This window comes from Rhinatrema bivittatum, chromosome 3, assembly GCF_901001135.1.
Source record: "Rhinatrema bivittatum chromosome 3, aRhiBiv1.1, whole genome shotgun sequence".
In the NCBI taxonomy this organism is placed as follows: Eukaryota; Metazoa; Chordata; class Amphibia; order Gymnophiona; family Rhinatrematidae; genus Rhinatrema; species Rhinatrema bivittatum.
In genome coordinates this window covers 450,061,435-450,080,756 of record NC_042617.1, presented here as the reverse complement: position 1 = coordinate 450,080,756, position 19,322 = coordinate 450,061,435, and the positions used below count along the sequence as shown (strand labels likewise).

Genomic DNA, 19,322 nt, shown 5'->3' with positions numbered 1-19,322 from the left:
CTGCCTGTCATTGAGACACTCCTGGATCTTCAGTCTAAACTCCTCCAAATTCATCCAGTCCTCCTACCCTGCCAATAGTATACCATAAATAAGTCTGATATCAGTTATGCAAGATATTTAGCAGGTGTAAAATAATGCGAGTAAACTGCCGAGTGTGCACCCGTAAGACTCTTAAATTTGCAAGACACCCCGGGACACCCCTAGACTGCCCTTTTTTCACATGTATATGTGCACGTGAAACGTAAAGTTCATGCGTACTTTCGATATTTATAAAATGCCGATTACTTAGTACAGGCTACTTACGTGCATATATGCTAATTCTTTGAAAATTCACCTCGTTGTCTTTAAAGTAAAGACTCACACTCCCCACCCCTCACCCCCAGCCTTGATTCACTGCTTCAGCAGCCTCACACATCCCTCAATCCCATCCCGGTTGTGACCACTCCCACCCTTCTCTCCCCAGGTGATGATCCCTTCTCTCACTCCCACTCTGTCTTCCCTTCTTGGTATAAGGCAGTTTAGGGCCTCACTATAAGGTTGTGTAATCCCCTGTACACCAGGGTCACTTTCCCAGCCTTGGGGAGTGTTGGGGTCTCTATCCCAAGGTGGGGAAATCAAGTCTTCAGGGCCGTGAGCTGGGGGGAAGGATAACCTGCAGGGCCAGTACCAGGCTGAGGACACTCCACATAAATAAACCACTCTCCAGGCTCAAGTTGTGCTTCAAATAATAAATAGTTTACTGCAGAATCTTCAGGATCAAACATAGTGACAGTGACAGTTCAGGTAGATGCAGAAATCAAATAGAATTACAGTTCCAGAAATCTTAACTCTTCTCCTTAAATAACAATTTCCTGTTATAGCAACTCAGGGTATCTGGTTTCTTTGTTTCTCTTCTCCTTAGACTTTGCACAAGCTAGCCTGGTACTCTCTTTTGTCTCCTTAGTTAGCAAAGAATGTTCTGCGCAGCTCAAGGAAAAATCCCCCTGTTGCAGCATCAGGATCCTCCAAAGCCCAAAACAAGTTCCCTGTGGCACAGTTTGGCTTCCTGGTGCAGAAAAGTTCCTGCCTCAGTTAAGGGCAGATTTTATCTTTTCACTTCCAAATTCCAAGCTGTACTGCACTCTGTACTTCTCTGCTCTCAAGCCTCTGGGGATGTTTTAGGGGAAAATCCCTGCACTCCTGCTGCTCCCTTCTAAGATCCTGGGTGAGGATCACAGCTCCATCCAACTCTCTTTCCTTGCAATCTGGAACAGCCCCAGACTCAGGAGAGTCAGGATCTTTTATCACCTCTGCTTCACACATTTGTCATTCACAAGCGAGCACTCTTGTCTATAAAGAAGGCAGGTTACACCTCCTGACACATAGCTGACCCAGGGCTCTGGAATAGTCTTATGCTGGTTCCAGATTAACCTCTTGCACTTCCAGCAGGTGCTGCCACACTGCTTAAAACCACTCAAGGCTCCCATAAAGAGGAAACCTGCCCTTTTACCATTCAACCTTTCAGCTCTTTTTAAGCTCTGTGCACTTTCTCTGGTACAGGTGCCTCAGCTGAATCATGTGCTGTGTTTATCATGGGAAACTTTCAAGCTCAAAGCAGGCTATGGGAGGTGTGTGTGGGGTGATGAGTGAACAGGGTCTTGGGAGGATAAGCTGCTTCCACAAGCACTGGGCAGAGGTGTTTTTTGGGAACAGTTGGTGAAAAGTGTGGGGGGCAGGCTGAGACTCTTACGAGTCAGAAGTCTTTGGGGTAGATTTTCAAAGGGTTACGCGCATAACCCCCGAAAACCTACCCCTGCGTGCATCGAGCCTATTTTGCAAAGGCTCGGCAGCTCACACAAGCCCCGGGAAACGCGTATGTCCCGGGGCTTTCAAAAATGAGCGAGCCGGGGGCAGTCCGGGGGTGTTCCCGAGGCCTCCGGCACAGCGGCCATGCCGGAGGTTCACGCACCGGCAGCTGGCCGGCGTGCGCAAGTTACGCCTGCCAGAGGCAGGCGTAACTCGGCAAAACAAGGTAGGGGGGGGATTTAGGTAGGGCTGGGGGGGTGGGTTAGATAGGGGAAGGGAGGGAAAGGTGGGGGGGAGGTGAAAAAAAGTTCCCTCCAAGGCCGCTCCGATTTCAGAGCGGCCTTGGAGGGAACGGGGAAAGCCATCGGGGCTCCCCTAGGGCTTGGCGCGCGCAAGGTTATAAAATTGGATGTACATTTGTGCACACCGTGTAGCATGCACAAATGTACCCCCACGCGCATAACATTAAAAATCTGCCCCTTTCAGTTTTGGGGTTGCAGTTTTGTTCAATGCCTACAGTGCTGTCTAGACTGGAGAAGATCTGAGAGTTTGAATTTGTTGAAAAGGCCAAGGAATATTTCCAAGAACATAAGACCAAGGGTCCATCAAGCCCAGCATCCTGTTTCCAACAGAGGCCAATCCAGGCCATAAGAACCTGGCAATTACCCAAACACTAAGAAAATTCCATGCTACCGATGCAATTAATGGCAGTGGCTACTCCCTAAGTAAACTTGATTAATAGCAGTTAATGGATTTCCCTTCCAAGAACTTATCCAAATCTTTTTTGAACCCAGCTACACTAACTGCACTAACCACATCCTCCGGCAACAAATTCCAGAGCTTAATTGTGCATTGAGTGAAAAAGTTCTTTCTCTGATTAGTCTTAAATGTGCTACTTGCTAACTTCATGGAATGCCCCCAATCCTTCTATTATTCGAAAGTGTAAATAACCGAGTCACATCTACTCGTTCAAGACTTCTCATGATCTTAAAGACCTCTATCATATCCCCCCTCAGCCGTCTCTTCTCCAAGCTGAACAGCCCTAACCTCTTCAGTCTTTCCTCATAGGGGAGCTGTTCCATCCCCTTTATCATTTTGGTTGCCCTTCTCTGTACCTTCTCCATCGCAACTATATCTTTTTTGAGTTGTGGCGACCAGAATTGTACACAGTATTCAAGGTGCGATCTCACCATGGGGCGATACAGAGGCATTATGACATTTTCCATTTTATTAACCATTCCCTTCCTAATAATTCCTAACATTCTGTTTGCTTTTTTGACTGCTGCAGCACACTGAGCCGACGATTTTAAAGTATTATCCACTATGTTGCCTAGATCTTTTTCCTGGGTGGTAGCTCCTAATATGTAACCTAACATCGTGTAACTACAGCAAGGGTTATTTTTCCCTATATGCAACACCTTGCACTTGTCCACATTAAATTTAATCTGCCATTTGAATGCCCAATCTTCCAGTCTTGCAAGGTCCTCCTGTAATGTATCACAATCCGCTTGTGATTTAACTACTCTGAATAATTTTGTATCATCTGCAAATTTGATGACCTCACTCGTCATATTCCTTTCCAGATCATTTATATATACATATATATATATTGAAAAGCACTGGTCCAAGTACAGGTCCCTGAGGCACTCCACTGTTTACCCTTTTCCACTGAGAAAATTGACCGTTTAATCCTACTCTCTGTTTCCTGTCTTTTAACCAGTTTGTAATCCACAAAAGGACATCGCCTCCTATCCCATGACTTTTTAGTTTTCTTAGAAGCCTCTCATGAAGGACTTTGTCAAACGCCTTCTGAAAATCCAAGTACACTACATCTACCGGTTCACCTTTATCCACATGTTTATTAACCCCTTCAAAAAATGAAGCAGGTTTCTTAGGCAAGACTTCCCTTGGGTAAATCCATGTTGACTGTGTCCCATTAAATCATGTCTTTCTATATGCTCTACGATTTTGATCTTGAGAATAGTTTCCACTATTTTTCCTGGCACTGAAGTCGGGCTCACTGGTCTATAGTTACCCGGTTGCCCCTGGAGCCCTTTTTAAATATTGGAGTTACATTGGCCACCCTCCAGTCTTCAGGTGCAATGGATGATTTTAATGATAAAACTATCTCAGTTAACTGAGGGATCCCCTATCTGCCTTGGGAAGCCCATAGCTTGGGACGGAGATTACAGGAAGAGAAATATTTCCGCTATATTTGGATGGGGCTGGACTGGGAAAGCCCCTGAAAAGTAATCAGCTTTGAAGTAAAGAGAACCATGAGTAACCTGTAAGAAGTTTTTTTTTGTGGTTGGAAGGGAGAAGTTGTTTCTAAAACTGAATTCTGGACTTATACTGCTGATGTTTTCTCCATCTTTATTCTGCTCTAATTGGACTTTGATTTTTGGACTGTTTTAATAAATTCTGTCTTCTTTTTGGAACATCACTTGGAGTGTGGACTGTGTTTTTCTTGCCTGGTGTATGACTCCCCTTGAGCCTCAGCTTTTTTTTGTGCTATTCCCCACTGGAAGAATCCAGGTTCCAGGGCTGCAGGCAGGCTTTTACCACCCCTGCAGTTTCCGAGGGAGGATTACATCCATTATTCCCCTAACTCCTTTCCCTTCTCTCACCTCACACAGCTGATCTTCTTTGCCATCCCCTCTCTTATTCTCTCCCTCAGTTCCTCTCTTATGCAATCCCTACTCCATCTTCCATTGGGACTGATGGGGCCAGAAGAGGGCTGCAGGGTTATCATGCACACTATGGTGCTCTTGGCAGAGGCGTTACTAGGTTCGTAGCATGGGCCAATATGCCCTCCTTCCCCCTGAGATATTGATAATTAAACTCAAATCACAATCATCAGCTTCCAGTCTCCTCCCTCCCAAAAAAATTCCAGAAATAACACATAATTGGATATCTCACTTTTAAATATTAAGCTTTAAATGATCTCTGTCCTGCGTTCCCATGTAACTGTCATCAGGGAGTCATACTACATATCCTGTGACGGGAAAATTGCCCTGTTAGTTTGTTCCAGAGGGGATCCCATGGCTTTTTCCACATTCACCTCTTACCAAGCTCCATCTGTGTGGAGACTAGACAATCCTGCTCATAAAGCAGGAAGCACCACTGCAAACATTTTGCACCATGTCACAAGGTGCCAGGCATGCATGTCAGTGGTGCCTCTAGAGCAGCGGTTCTCAACCGGTGTGTCGCTTAGCACCGGCAGGTGTGTCGCACACCGCTGCTTTCCTCCCCTTTCACCTCAGCGAGGCGAACACTGCTGCCATCCCTCCCTGGGAAATCAGCACATTCAAGCCCCGAGGGGAATGGCAGCAGTGTTTGTGGAAAGCCGATAACAGGAACGTGACCTTTTCTTCTTCCCGCCCCTGTGGACCGGAAGAGGAAGTGATGTTTACCGGGCACCCAAGAAGAAGAAAAGGCCAAGCATGCATGCTTCTGCTGCAGAAATCACACACCAAGGCTCCCCCCCCCCCCCCCCCCTCGACTCGGCTACACTCAGCAGTTTGCCTATGCTGTGATTATCGCAGCACTGAGCAGTCAGCTGAGAATGTGGCCGCAGGGATTTCCTGCCGCGCGGCTGTTGGGGAAATCCATCCATTAGCTGCCCGGACCCAGAGCTGAAGATCGGTGATGGCTGGCTACTTTGCCAGGGGCTGCAGGAGTACGGCACCGCTGCCCCCCCCCCCCGCCCCCCCCCCCCCCCCGGCCTGGTTCCGACCTCCCCTTCTCTCGCCATCGCAACACCAGCAAGAAAATAAAAAAATAATAATAAACTGAAAAAGAAAAAATAAAAGGCTGGGGTGGGGAGAAGAAAAAGCATAGAATTACATTCTCAGCTGACTGCTCTGTGTCGTGATAGCAGCACAAGCAAACAGCTTCTTACTGCTGCGGGATGGGGGAGGTCACTCCTGCTGCAGTTTCCAGCCTGTCAGGACTCTGCTTTTAATAGCAGCATACCGGCTACCTTGGGCTGTAGCTGCCCTGTGTGCTGTGGGTGGGGGTGAGTGAGTGAGCCAGCGCATGTGTGTGTGTGATTGAGACTGTGTGTGTAAGTAAGAGAGAAAACATATGAGAGCAAGAGACTGCTCAGGAAAGTCACTGGTGTGTGTGAGAGAAAGAAATTGGTCAGGGAGGTGACTGGTGTGTGTGTGTGTGTGTGTGTGAGAGAGAGAAGGAGACATTTGTCAGGGAGGTGACTGGTGTGTGTGTGTGTGTGTTTGAGAGAGAGAAAGATATTGGTCAGGAAGATGACTGGTATGTGTATGTGAGAGAAATAGATTGGTCAGGGAGGTGATGTTTGTGTGTGAGAAAGAGAGATTGGTCAGGGAGGTGACTGGTATGTATATGTGAGAGAGAGAGATTGGTCAGGGCGGTGACTTGCGTGTGTATGACAGAAAGATTGGTCAGGAGGTGACTGGTGTGTGTGTGTGTGTGTGAGAAAGAGAGATTGGTCAGGGAGGTAACTAGTGTGTGTGTGTGTGAGTGTGTGTGTGTGAGAGAGAGAGAGAAAGAGAGATTGGTATGGGAGGTAACATGTCTGTGTGTGTGTGTGTGTGTGTGAGAGAGAGAAAGTGTGTGTGTATGTGTGTGTGTGTGAGATAGACTAGTCATGGGCCCTAAGGAAGAAGAGCGTAAGGGCAGAGCTTCAGCAGCCATTGCTGCTTCTGGTGTGTGCTATTGGCCTACAATGGAAAGGAGTAAGAGAGTTACTGGAGAGGGTAAGTAAAGGCTTTTAAAGTTTATCTTTCTTCATTGACTGCCATTTTAATTATTGGGTTTATGTGATATGTCTGCTGTTTGAAATATTTTCTTGGTGTTTAGAGAATTTTTAATAATTTTGTAAGTTTTTAATGATTGGATGTTATTCTATTTATCAGTTGTTTTGAAACATTTATTATATTTATTAGTCTAGTTTTAGAATTATTATTTTATATTACTTGAGAAATGTATGAATAGAAATGTGGAAACAGAAACTGAACTGGAAACAGCAAGAAGCCAGACTGAGTGTATGCAGTGCAACAACGCAAAAACAAAAACATTAGCTTTATGGGCACTTTATTCTGTATTTGGTGAGGGTCTGTCTGTGTTCTAAGGGTGTGACCCAGGTAAGGGTATTCTGCAAGCTTGTATTTTCTGTGTACGGATCTATAGAAGCTTGTCTTCTTCTGTTTTCCTAATAGAAGGTGTATTGGTGTTTAGGGCCTGGCTAAATTTTTGTAGTGTTGCCTTTTCATAGGTATAGTTGTTAGTGTTTGAAATCTTTGCGCATTAGTTTGTGTACATTATTGCAGATCCTGGGAGTCTGTTAGGTGCTATATTTCTGTTTTGCACAGAATGCAGAGTGACTTTTTTGGGTTTCCATTCCACTTTCTGTCTCCATATTTGTAATTTACGGTCTTTCTGTACTTGGTGAAGGTCGATTCTATGTGTTTGACCAAGGTGAAGTATTTTACTAGCATGTAGGCATTTATATCAATATTATTTGTTGTGTTTTCTCAATAGGACATGCATTGGTGGTAAATTACTGTTTTTTCATAAGGAGGGCAATTGCACTTGGTAGGAGAGTGTTTATGTTGCTGTTACTGAGATGACACCAGAAATATTTTTTTTGTATGGTAAATTGAACGGGGAATGTCCTAGTTCTGTTCTGTACCCATTGTTGGAGGGTCAGGGTGGATCCTGTAGATACAGAGTGTATGTTTACATTTAGACCTGTGACGATCATGTGTTCAGTGTGTCACGCATGTGAGAACCATCTGTCAGGTGTGTCCCGACAGAAAAAAGGTTGAGAACCACTGCTCTAGAGAGAAGGACTGTCTTTGCAGCAAAGAAACCTCTAGCCAGTTTCAAACACCTAGTAAAACTATCATTAAAATTATTTAATAGTATCATTCAATCTTCTATGTGGGATCTAAGTGTGGGATCTATACAGGATGGGACAGAACCTCAATATAAACCAAGCACCTCAAGCCATGTAAACATACCCTGCATCCACAGCAACAACCCCAACGAGTGCAGAGCAGAACTAGGACGTTCCCCCTTACTATTCACCATACAAAAATAATATTCAAATTCTAGTATCGTCTCAATAACAGCACAACACAGACTCCATCTGCTACCAAGAACATTGTCAAGTAATACAAAATTCTGCAAGAAATTCATGAAAAATAGATAGAGCAAATGCACATTATACACACTAACTGTCAGACTCAAACACCAATCATCCTTCCCATGAAAAGGCAGCTTTGCAAATGTTACACAAGACCCTAGAACATGATAAAATCTCATACTGGAAAAACAAAGCAAGCTGGGTTGGTTTAAATTCCCTAAATGGAAGCTACACATTAGCAGAAATCCGTGCCTTTATCGCATAGGCAGATCCTCAAATACAGAACAAGTGACAGACATTAGAAATGTACAGATCAGTACAGACAAGTGGGGGTCATGCATCCCTACCAGCAGATGGAGGCAGGAAACAAAAACGTTGAGGCACTGCTACATAACCTAGAGCAGTGGTTCTCAACCTTTTTTCTGTCGGGACACACCTGACAGATGGTTCTCACATGCGTGACACTGACCCATGATCGTCACGGGGCTAGATGTAAAAGTACAGTTTGCATCCACGGGAACCCCCCTGACCCACAATAATGGATGTAAAGCAGAATTATGACATTCCCCATACAACTCACCCTACAAAAAAGATATTCTGGTTCTGGTGTCATCTCAGTAACAGCAACTCAAACTCCTTCTACTTCCAGGCTCAATAGCCCTACTTATGAAAAGACAGCAGTTTACCTCCAATGCATGTCCTCTTGAGAAAACACAACATATAAGACTGATACAAATGCTTACATGCTAGTAAAATATCTCATCTCGGTAAAAGACACAGAACCGACCTAACATACTCCCAGGATCTGTAGTAATGCACATAAACTAATCTGCACACAGTTACACCTGTATTATGGAATACACTCAAACAGGAGCAACCCTATCTATGAAAAGGCAACATTACAAATATTAAATCAGGTCCTAAAAACGAATACACCTCTTATTAGGAAAACAGAACTAGCAAGCAGCTATAGATCCCCACGCAGAAATAATTGTAAAACTATACTAATAAGCAGAATAAATGTTTCAAAACAGCTATGAACAGAATAACATCCAACAATTAAAAACTCATAAAAACTATTAAACATTCTCCAAACTACAAACTACCTTGACTGGCTTTTACTCTCGCACAGGAAATGTAACCCCGGAGTGTCCCATTACAAGTGGAGATTTTGAGCAGATATCTCCCTTGTCGGGAGAAGTGAGCCTTAGTCCCGGGGTCCCAATGACACCAATTCCACCAATGACCCCTGCTGGTATTTATGACCAAGGCTCTCCAATACTACGGACTGCGTATGTGCCGGTTAGCCCGTTAGAGGAAGTTCATAAAAATCCAACAGGGATGGTAAAGGAGAAGTGGGAGTTCCCACTACCCCAGCGATTGGATCAAAGATCTGGTGAAACAAGTGGGAGAACTATGACAACTGGAGCTTGTGTGCTTGTTCCCCCCCCTGGTAATACTTCAGAACAGGAACTGGTTCAACTATTGCATATGCCAGCTGCCCCTAATGTTGATCTTGGGGATGTAAAAAAAGTTTCATTGGAAATGTTATGGACAGCAATAATGTCTTTACAGAAAAACGTAGAAAATTTAAATGTTAATATAAAGGATGTACAGACTACATTGCTGGGATTAAGCCCAAAGGTAATAAGTAATGGGACTACTCTTAAGAAAGTTGAAGTAGAAATAAGTAAAATAAAGGAAGTGCAAACATCTATAATAAAAGGGGAAAGTATTATGGCTAGGAAACTAGAGAACCTAGAAAATGTGGTTCGATATCCCAATTTAAGATTTGTAAATTTCCCTAAATGTAAGATGATTTCACCAATAGAACAGCTTAGGAACTACTTTACTGAAGTTCTGTCCCTTTCATCTGATAATTTTCCATCTATAATTAACGCGTATTTTCTGGGTGAAGGAAATCAAAATGTTAACTTAACTACTCCCCCACAGGAAAATACTTTGAATATTACCGAGTTTATAGAAACTTCTCTTAGTGACCAGATTGAGAAAAGGGGAACATTAATAGTAAAATTTGCCCTTTCTATGGAAAGGGATAAAATTCTTAAACTTTTTATGCAGAATAGATCCATCTCATACCTGGGCCAGAAGTTATGGGTTTACCCGGATGTAGCAAAGGACACCCAATTACGTAGAAAAAAGTTTATTATGTTAGCTAATTTAGCTAGAACTTTCGGAATCCAGATCATAATAAGATTCCCATGTAAATGCATTATGAGGGTTGATGGTATAAAATATGTGTATTATGATCCTTCAGAATTGGAAAGGTTCCTGGAAGAACGTAGAACTCAGGGTCAGGGTCAAGCAGCCGATCCCCCCAGTTAAAATAGTTGGAATTAAATAAATCTGTGTTTCCTCTGTCTTACCTATTTAGAAATTTGCTTTCTTCTAAAAAAGAATATGTTAGGTCTGCTCTTTGGGCCCCTATATTGTTTGGTAATTGGAAAATAAGGAAACTAATTTTCTCTTGTTATTTCTTTAGTAATGTATACAATGTTTATGTTCCTCATTTTCCTTAAAAATTTCAATGTGTAATTGGAAACAGAATAAGTGAATTTTAATTTGTTTTTGAAAATTCATAAATAAAGAATAAAAAAAAAAAAATTCTCCAAACACCAATAAAATATTTAAAAAAAAGCAGACACATCACATAATATTAAATAATTAAAATGGCAGTCAATCAAGAAAAATAAACTTAAAAAGCCACCTTTACTTACCCCCTCCAGCAGCTCTCCTACTCCTCTTCCATGCAGGTCGTAGCACACAGCAGAAGCAGCAGTAGAGGCTAAGCTCTATACTCATGGTCCTCTTCCTTAATGCCCATGTCTCTCACACACACACACCATACCAGTCATGCCCCCATGACCAGTTTCTGTCTCTCACACACCAATCATCTCTCAAACAGTCTTTGACACACACACCAGTCATCTTCCTGAACAGTTTCTCTCATGCCATACACACACACAGGCTTCCCACTCCCGTGTTCTACTTACATATACGGGCTTCTCACTCTCATAATCACTTTCTCTGTCTCACACACACTCACCAGTCTCTCTCTCCCATGCTTGTTCTCTCCACATGCACAGGCTTCTCATTCCCATAATCACTTTCTTTCTCTCACACACACACACAAACACACACCAGTCACCTGATCTCTCTCATGCATACACACACACAGGCTTCTCACTCCCATGTTCTCTTTCAGATATACAGGCTTCTCACTCCCATGCTGAGTCTCACACACACCCAGGTTTCTCACTCCCATGCTCATTCTTCACATGCACAGGTTTCTCATTCCCATAATCACTTTCTTTCTCACACACACACACCAGTCACCTGATCTCTCTCATGCATACACACACAGGCTTCCCACTTCCATGTTCTGTCTTACATATACAGGCTTCTCCCTCACATGCTGTGTCTCACACACACCCAGGTTTCTCACTCCCATGCTCACTCTCTTCACATGCACAGGCTTCTCATTCCCATAATCACTTTCTCTCTGTTAGATACACATACATACACACACACCAGTCTCTCTCTCATTTCCATGCTCACTCTTCACTGCACAGGCTTCTCATTCCCTGAATCACATTCTTTCTCTCATATTCACACACACCAGTCTCTTTCTCTCATACACACCGTCACCTTACCAACCAGTCTCTCGCTCTCAAGCATGCACACACACACAGGCTTCCCACTCCCATGCTCTCTCTCTCTCACATAATCAGGCTTCTCACTCCCATGCTTTCTTTCACACACATCCACCCCCCCCCCCCCCCAACAGCAGGCTTCTTACACCCATGCTTTCTCACATACCCATGCTTTCTCACTTCCATGCTTTTTCTCTCTCTAACACACACACACACACACACACACACACACACACACACACATACATCAGTCACCTCCCTAACTAATGTCTCACACTCTCACATACACATCAGTCATCTCCTTGATCAGTCACTTTCATTGTCTCTCACATATACACACACATCAGCTCTCTGACCAGTTTCTCTCACTCACACGCAGGCTCTCAATCACACGCAGGCTGGCTGCTTCTTTCTCTCACTCACTTCCTCTTTCCCGCCCCTCCCCGAGCACAAATGGTAGCTGCAGCAGCCTCCTCCTCCAGCCCCCGCAAGCCAAGAAAGTAGAATCCCATCGGCCGCGGGAGGCTCATGCTGCTCTCTCCTTTCCCGATTACCGTCTGCTTCAATTGCTCGGGGGCCGATGCTGCAGCCGCCGCTGCTACTTTATCATGCGGTACTGCTCTTTTTCCTTCCCGCGCACCGCGTATCACTTCCTGTTCCGGGTCACGGGGGGGGGGGGGGGGGGGGACAGGCGCGGGAAGAAGAAAAGGCCCAGCCACAAGTGCCACAGCTTTTTTTTTAGCACTGCTGCCGTTCCCACTGGGCTTGAACGTGTTGATAGCCCGGCGGCAACGGCAGCAGGGAAGAAAGAGCAGCGGGAGAGACCGGGAGCACGCGACCCAGCAGCCGGTGCTTGGCAACACACTAGTGTGTCGCGACACACCAGTTGAGAACCGCTGGTCTAAGTTACTGATGCACAGACATTAGGGAAAAACACAGGACTGCTTCTACGGCCAAATCCATAAGCAAAGCATATCAAGCAACACTGACTGATACATTGGGGTAACCTGCATGGCACCGCAAACACTACCATGGGAAGCTTGCTGAGCTTACTGGATGGACCATTGGTCCTTTTCTGCCGTTATTTCTATGTTTCTATGTAAGAAGGGCCACCAGGAGACCAAAATGAAACAGGAGGGCCACACGTAGACTCAGACAGGACAAGACAAGTATAGGAGAGGAAGACAAGAACAAGAGAAGGTATACACAGACACAAGCAAACAGGAACCAATGGCAAGACAACATATATACAAGACACGACAGGAAACAGACAAGAAGGACCACCGGGAGGCCCAGACAGGAATTAGGGAAAATGAATAAACGAAGACAGGTCTAGAGAAGAAGGCCTGAGCAGGCCACACTGAGACAAGGCATGAATGCCACTAAGGTTACACAGAAACAAGGCAAGAAGGACTCTGAGGCCACACAGAAAACAAGGCTAAGCGGAAGGGCTTAAACAAGGAGCCAAGGTGATTCGTGGATGGGGCACTGAGCAAACTGTGTCTGTGAGGGAGGTTCTTATAGGGCTGGCCTTGCTGCGTCATGCAGCCTTCAAAGTGGCGGCTAGAGTGAGTCCAAGCATGGCCTGTCTAGCATCCAGATTTCATGACAAACAGGGCTGCTCCTGCCTAGCATCTGTGCCTCTTCCTTTGCAGCGCTCTAGCGTGATTCACTGACAGACTGTTTGAATCACATGAGTCTGTATCAGCAGAGTCCTGCCGATTCAAACAACTCGGCACTGGTGTAAAGGAAGAGGAATGGTGGTGGCCCCGGGAAGGAAGAGGGGCCTAGTCACAAAAGCCAGATGGAGCATGGAAGCATGGAGGAAGGAAGTTTGGGAGGGGAGGAGGGAATAAAAAAAAAGCAAGAGTAGCTGCAGAAAATAACTTAAAGCTCCAGGAGGGAAGTGGGGTTTCGGGACATGGGACCTGTGTGCTCATAGCTAACAATGCTCCTGGCTCCTGAGTTTTTCCAGCAGGTGGGAGGACTTGCTTCTGGATCCTGTGAGTCCTTGACCCTGGATTCTGTCTCTTAACTCCTGGAAGCAGAGGCGAACTGTGAGTCTCTTGTGCACAGAGGCAAATACTTCCATTTGTGCACTCCCTCTCTCAACTTCCTCCTCGTAGCAATATTTAAAGTCCCAGAGCATCACAATCATACAAATGCCAAAGGGAACTTTAGGAACAGACAAGAAAGCTAAACATTGGAAATTATAAAAAGAGCAAATACCGAAACAAGCACAAAAGGATTTAATAAGGACATTGGTTCTCTTCCTCATTATCAGATGTAGGTCCTTTGAAGTGTAAAGTCTTACTATTCTGTCAAGTCCCCCTCCCTTTACCTTTACTGAGCAGTAATGACATGGGTAGACAACCTAAGGCTCAGTTGTCTTTACTGTTTTAAATCGGTGGGGTGAATATTTAAAGTTTGACTTAGCTTTAAAATCCCACCAGCTTGACTGCTCTGGACATAGCTGGATAAGTTTTTAGTCAATGGTAAATATGTCTGGCTATGTCAGGGACGTTTGGGGGCAGGGCGGAGCAGCATTATCCAGCCAAGTTACGGGCTGATACAGTAAAAATAGCGGGAGAGCGGGTGATTCAGTAAATGAATTTATTTAAATTAGGGCCCGTGGTAAAAAGAGGCGCTAGGGACACTAGCACGTCCCTAGCGCCTCTTTTTTGACAGGAGCAGCGGCTGTCAGCGAGTTTGATAGCCAACGCTCAATTTTGCTGGCGTCGGTTCTCAAACCCGCTGACAGCCACGGGCTCGCAAACCGGACACCGGCAAAATTGAGCATCCGGTTTTCAAGCCGCGGGCCCATTTTAATTTTTTTTTTTTTTAAACTTTTTTTTAACTTTTGGGACCTCCGACTTAATATCGCCATGATATTAAGTCGGCACCGGCGGAAATTAATGCCTATGTTTGGGTAGGCGCTAATTTCTTAAAGTAAAATATGCGGCTTGACTGCACATTTTACTTAGTGAATCGCGCGGGAATGACTAATAGGGCCATCAACATGCATTTGCATGTTGCTGGTGCTATTAGTCTTGGGGGGGTTGGACGCACGTTTTCGACGCGCTATTACCTCTTACTGAATAAGGGGTAAAGCTATCGCATCGAAAACGCATATCCAACGCGCTATTACCCCTTACTAAATAAGGGGTAAAGCTAGCGTGTCAAAAACGCGCGTCCAAATGCCAGTTAACTGTGCCTGCTAGCTAGTTAACTCCGATTATCAGCATTATTTGACTGAGGTAGCTGGCAAACCTTAGGACTGCTGGAGAGCATTTCTAAAGTTTTCCAGGCATATTCGGCAGTGCACCCATGCCACTGAATGAATATCCCAGCCAAGTTAGCTGGATCAGTTTATCTGGCCCAACTTTGCCAGCCGCTCAGCAGCTGAAAATGGACCCCAGTGTAACTGCACTGCTTCCTCACTGACCTGCCAAAGGAAGGATAACTCCGGAACCTAGTCCCATAGATTAAGTTAGCGCAATAGAAAAGTATCCCCTAGAGTTTGTTTGACTCTTATCTATGGGAATCTTTCCACTTCTGGCCTTGTGAAGTAAAACAACGCCCATTTTTATTCAGAATTTTCCCATTATCTTCCCCAGCCTTCACACCTCACTGCAGCCTCATTGCCTTGCGCTGCTCCCCCCCTGCTCCACCCATGTAGAGGGGGATATGCTGATGTAGGGGGGCCTTGCAGCCGTACCGCATGTCTACTGGGCAGCAGCAGTGAGGGCTGTGTTGACGGAGCCATTCAGGGCTGCGTGGGAGAGAAGGAACACTGTCATTTAGACCCCCACAGATGCACAGTTTTCCTGTCATTCACACTCACGCAAACAGATTCCCACTCTGTAACTGACATGCACACACACGCACACAGATTGTCTTTCATTCACACACAGTTGCACTCGCACACACACGCACAGCCAGAATTCAGGTGCATAATTCCCAGCCCCAAAGAGCTTACATTCCATGCAGATTCCCCGCCCCTACCTCTCCTCTCTCCCTATCAGCATTCTCTCCATGCCCCCTCTTATTTCCTGCCCTCATGCCCCCACTCTCATTCTCTTAGTTTAGTTTGGTTTATTCATTCTTTCGATTTACATGCCTTTTCCTTTAGCATCTCTTGCCCAATGCTGTCTTTTTTCCTGCCCCCATGGCCACCCCTTTCTCCCTACCCCCACACCCCTTCTCTCTCTCTCTTTCTGACACATTCTCTGAAATGGGAAATTTACATTTTAGCTTGCAGTGTGGGTATCCTACCCCCACCTTTCTTCCCTTTCTCTGCCCCCATTCTCCTTCTCTCTCTCTCTTACTCTCTCCCTGCCCCTATTCCTCTCTTGCTTCCTGCCCTCCTACAGTCCTCGTCCCTCTCTCTTTCTTTCCCACCCTTCCCCCATGCTCCCCCAGCCTGCCCCAGGTACAATCAGTGGTCCTCCTTTTCAGAATTCCTCCTACCTGGTCTTTTCAGAAGCATCTTAGGTCCACCCAGCTTGCACTTTTCACTGGTTCCTTTGCAGTAGCACTCCCATGCTGACTCAAGGGGGAAGCCTTTTCTTGCGGCGAGGGATGTGGGAGGCTACCTACGCTGTCTGCAGTGCACATGAGTCCCCATTCTGCACCTGCTCGGCGCCTGCCTCTCCTAAGCCTCCTGGCTGCAATCAGAGGTAGAAGAACCCTGCAGGTAGGCACTGCCAGCAGGGGAGAGTACACCTGCCACTCCCTCAAGGACAAGGTTGTGCTCTGTGTGGCTTCAAATCCCCTGAACAGTAAAAGTGCTTTGATCCTGGCTGGTGTGCCCTCATTGTAGCCCCCTTGCTATGTCATTGCCTGGAAACTTCACCTAATTCTCCCAGATCTTAGATCTTCCCTCCCCTGATCTCAGATTGTCTCTCTCTCCACTTTCCCTCATCGGTGGTTCTTCTTTCACTCATCTCTTCTGTTCTTCCTGTCTTATTGTCCAGACCGCATTCCTAGACCTCCATCGTTATCCCCATCTCTGAGATCCCCTTCCTGCGCTGATATTTCTGCTTCCTTTTTCCCAGAAGCCCCCCTTCTTTACCCTCCTCAAATATATTATATAAAAACACAAGTATGGCTGGAAAAATACTTTGTTTTAATTATGGGATATAAAATATACATTATTTCATATGTACAAATATGCAAATGTATGCATGCACCCTAGCAGAGCTGCAGAATTTCAGAAATGTTTGCCAGAGAGTCTACCCCTGAGCTTTTGCAGCAGACTGGGGGCTTTGCATAAAACAACATTTATTACACATATTGTAATGAAACTGAAGGGAGAGCAGCTGAGTACGTCCTATTTGCTCTTTCAGGGTTCTGTCACATTCAGTGACGTTGCTGCTTATTTCTGGGAACTTGAGTGGAACATTCTGGAAATATGGCAGAAGGAGTTGTACAAGAAGGTCATCAAGGAGATTCATGGCTTCCTGATGTCACAAGGTAAAGATATCATTTCTGTCATCTGCCATTCATAGACCCACTGCAGTACAGGTATGTAGAATATTAACCAACTCTTATTATGTGCACCAGCACCCACCTAGGTGGGAAATGTACAACAGAAAATATAAGACAAGAACCAAGAGAGTGTCTAGCTCAGAGCCCAAACATTTCATTCAACTACAGCAGCTCTTGCCGCATACATAACACCCCTTCCTTTAGGGACAGTCCCCTTCCTTCAGGGACAGTCTCCAGTTGCGCCAAGGTCTCCACAGGCTCCCATGTTGTAAAAGCTATACATCAGAGTCACTCCTTAATGAGCCAAGAGCATCATCCTCTCATGGTGGTGGCTCTGGCAGGGTGAGTGTCTTCCTCTGGGATCACAGAGTGCTCAACATTAGCAACTTCCATAGCCTCATGAGCACTCCAGTATTTGAGGACGAGCGGCCTCTCAGTTGATCAATGTGATGATGCCTGATCTGTCCATCGGTGGTCTGGACCTTGTGTGACAGAGGTCCAGTGATCTTAGAGATGGAAGCAGGGGTCCCTTTTGTCCATCCCCATAATTCCTAGCAAACAGAAAGTCTTGTAGTATAAAAGAGCACAAGGTAGATGAGTCAAGGGAGAAGTCCAGCTCCTATTCCTGCTTGAGCTGTAATTCTGAAATGTCTGTGTGACTGACTCCTGTAGTTGGACAAGGTGTGACGTGTTGCTAGATGAGGAATCCGAAAAGCCTAGTAGGCCAATCTCCTTCAAAGATTCTCTTTAATGCATCTTTTGTTGAATGCACCATCTGCTCTTCCAGGCTATTTGCCTGGGGTTGGCAAGTACCATGGCAGCAGCCCTAATAAGATTTCTTTGCACAAAGTCCTTGAAGTCATCAGATGTGAAATCAAACCCATTTTATTTTTATTTATTTATCTGATTGTCTGATATGATTGTATCTAGTAGCCTGTGACTTGAAAACAGCGGTTGAAACACTGTAATTGTTCAGCAGATGTTTGTGAAGATATTGTGAGCACCTCAAGCCACACAAAAATAATAATCTACCACAACAAGGCCGTTCTTCCCTTGAATTTGACCTGCATAATCAATTTGGATGCTTGACCGTGGTTTACTAGTCATTTCAACAGAGAAAGTGGGGGCTTTTGGCAGGTAGTGTATAGACATCTGGAATGTATCATAATGCTTGACAACCCTTTCTATGTCAGCGTCTATCCCAGACCACCAGGCAAGGCTTCTGCTAGCGCCTTCATATGCACAGCTGCAGGATGTGTGGCATGTAACATGGCTAGAACGACATAATGACCTTTCCATGGAATCAAAACACAGTTCCCCCTTAAGGAGATGTCCCTTATGGGCTGATAGTTCATGCTACGTGCTTGAAAATGGTCTGAACTCCTCAGAGAGTTTATCACTTGACCATCCTCGGCACACCCAGTTCAGGACAAGGGCCAAGACAGAGTCATTTGCAGTCAGCCTAGCTACGGGAGCAGCCTGGAGGAGAGCACCAGGAAAAAGGTTTCTGGTATCAAAACTTCGGTCAGAAGTGGAACAACAAAGTTTGGTACCCATAGTGGCAGACAGCTCAAGGTATCAGCATGGGCAATTGCTTTGACAGGCTTATATCCCAATATACAGTCATAAGCACTCAGCATGATACTCAAAACACTGCATCTGTGGTGACAAAACATGGTATGTAGGCTTGTCTTTAGATAACATGCCCTATAAAGGCTTGTTATCAGTACAGCTTTCAAAAACCCAGTCATACATGTGGATGTGGACTTTTTAACTGCAGCTACCAAAGCAAACATCTTTCTATCAATGTGAGGATAATTTCATTCAGATGACAACAAGGTTCAAGAATTCTAGGCAATTGGTGCCTCTATACCACCTAGCAAAGCATAGCTCAGCTTAGCATCAACTTATCACAGGTTATTAGGTGAGGCCTCCGACCATCATAGTGAATGAGCACAGAATCTGATGTCAGGAGTTTTTTTTAATGTTCTGGAAGGGGTCTAAATGCTGGTGGGTCCACTTCCATGGCACCCTTGGTGGAGAAAGCTGTGCAGCAGTTCAGCAAGTGATGGTCCATTTCTATCATTTTTTTTTTTTAACTTGCTTAATAATTTTATTATAGCATACTGACTTGCTTAATATGACTTTCAAGAAAGTTGGTATTTGAGGCTTTATATTACTATTGATGCCTCAGGAAATCATTTCTGTAATGTGTTTCCGTATATTCAAGTGAGCCTTAAACACGC

At 45.1% G+C, this 19,322-nt stretch overlaps 1 protein-coding gene across 2 annotated transcripts in view; it reads left to right on the top strand.

Moving 5' to 3' along the window:
- The window catches only part of LOC115088024 (zinc finger protein 189-like), a 47,304-nt gene that overhangs the window by 12,734 nt on the left and 15,248 nt on the right, over nucleotides 1–19,322 (top strand). For both annotated transcript variants that reach the window (XM_029595889.1, XM_029595888.1), the window contains one exon: nucleotides 16,935–17,061. In XM_029595889.1, the coding sequence (XP_029451749.1) occupies nucleotides 16,935–17,061 (127 nt within the window). The remainder of the gene's footprint in view (nucleotides 1–16,934; nucleotides 17,062–19,322) is intronic.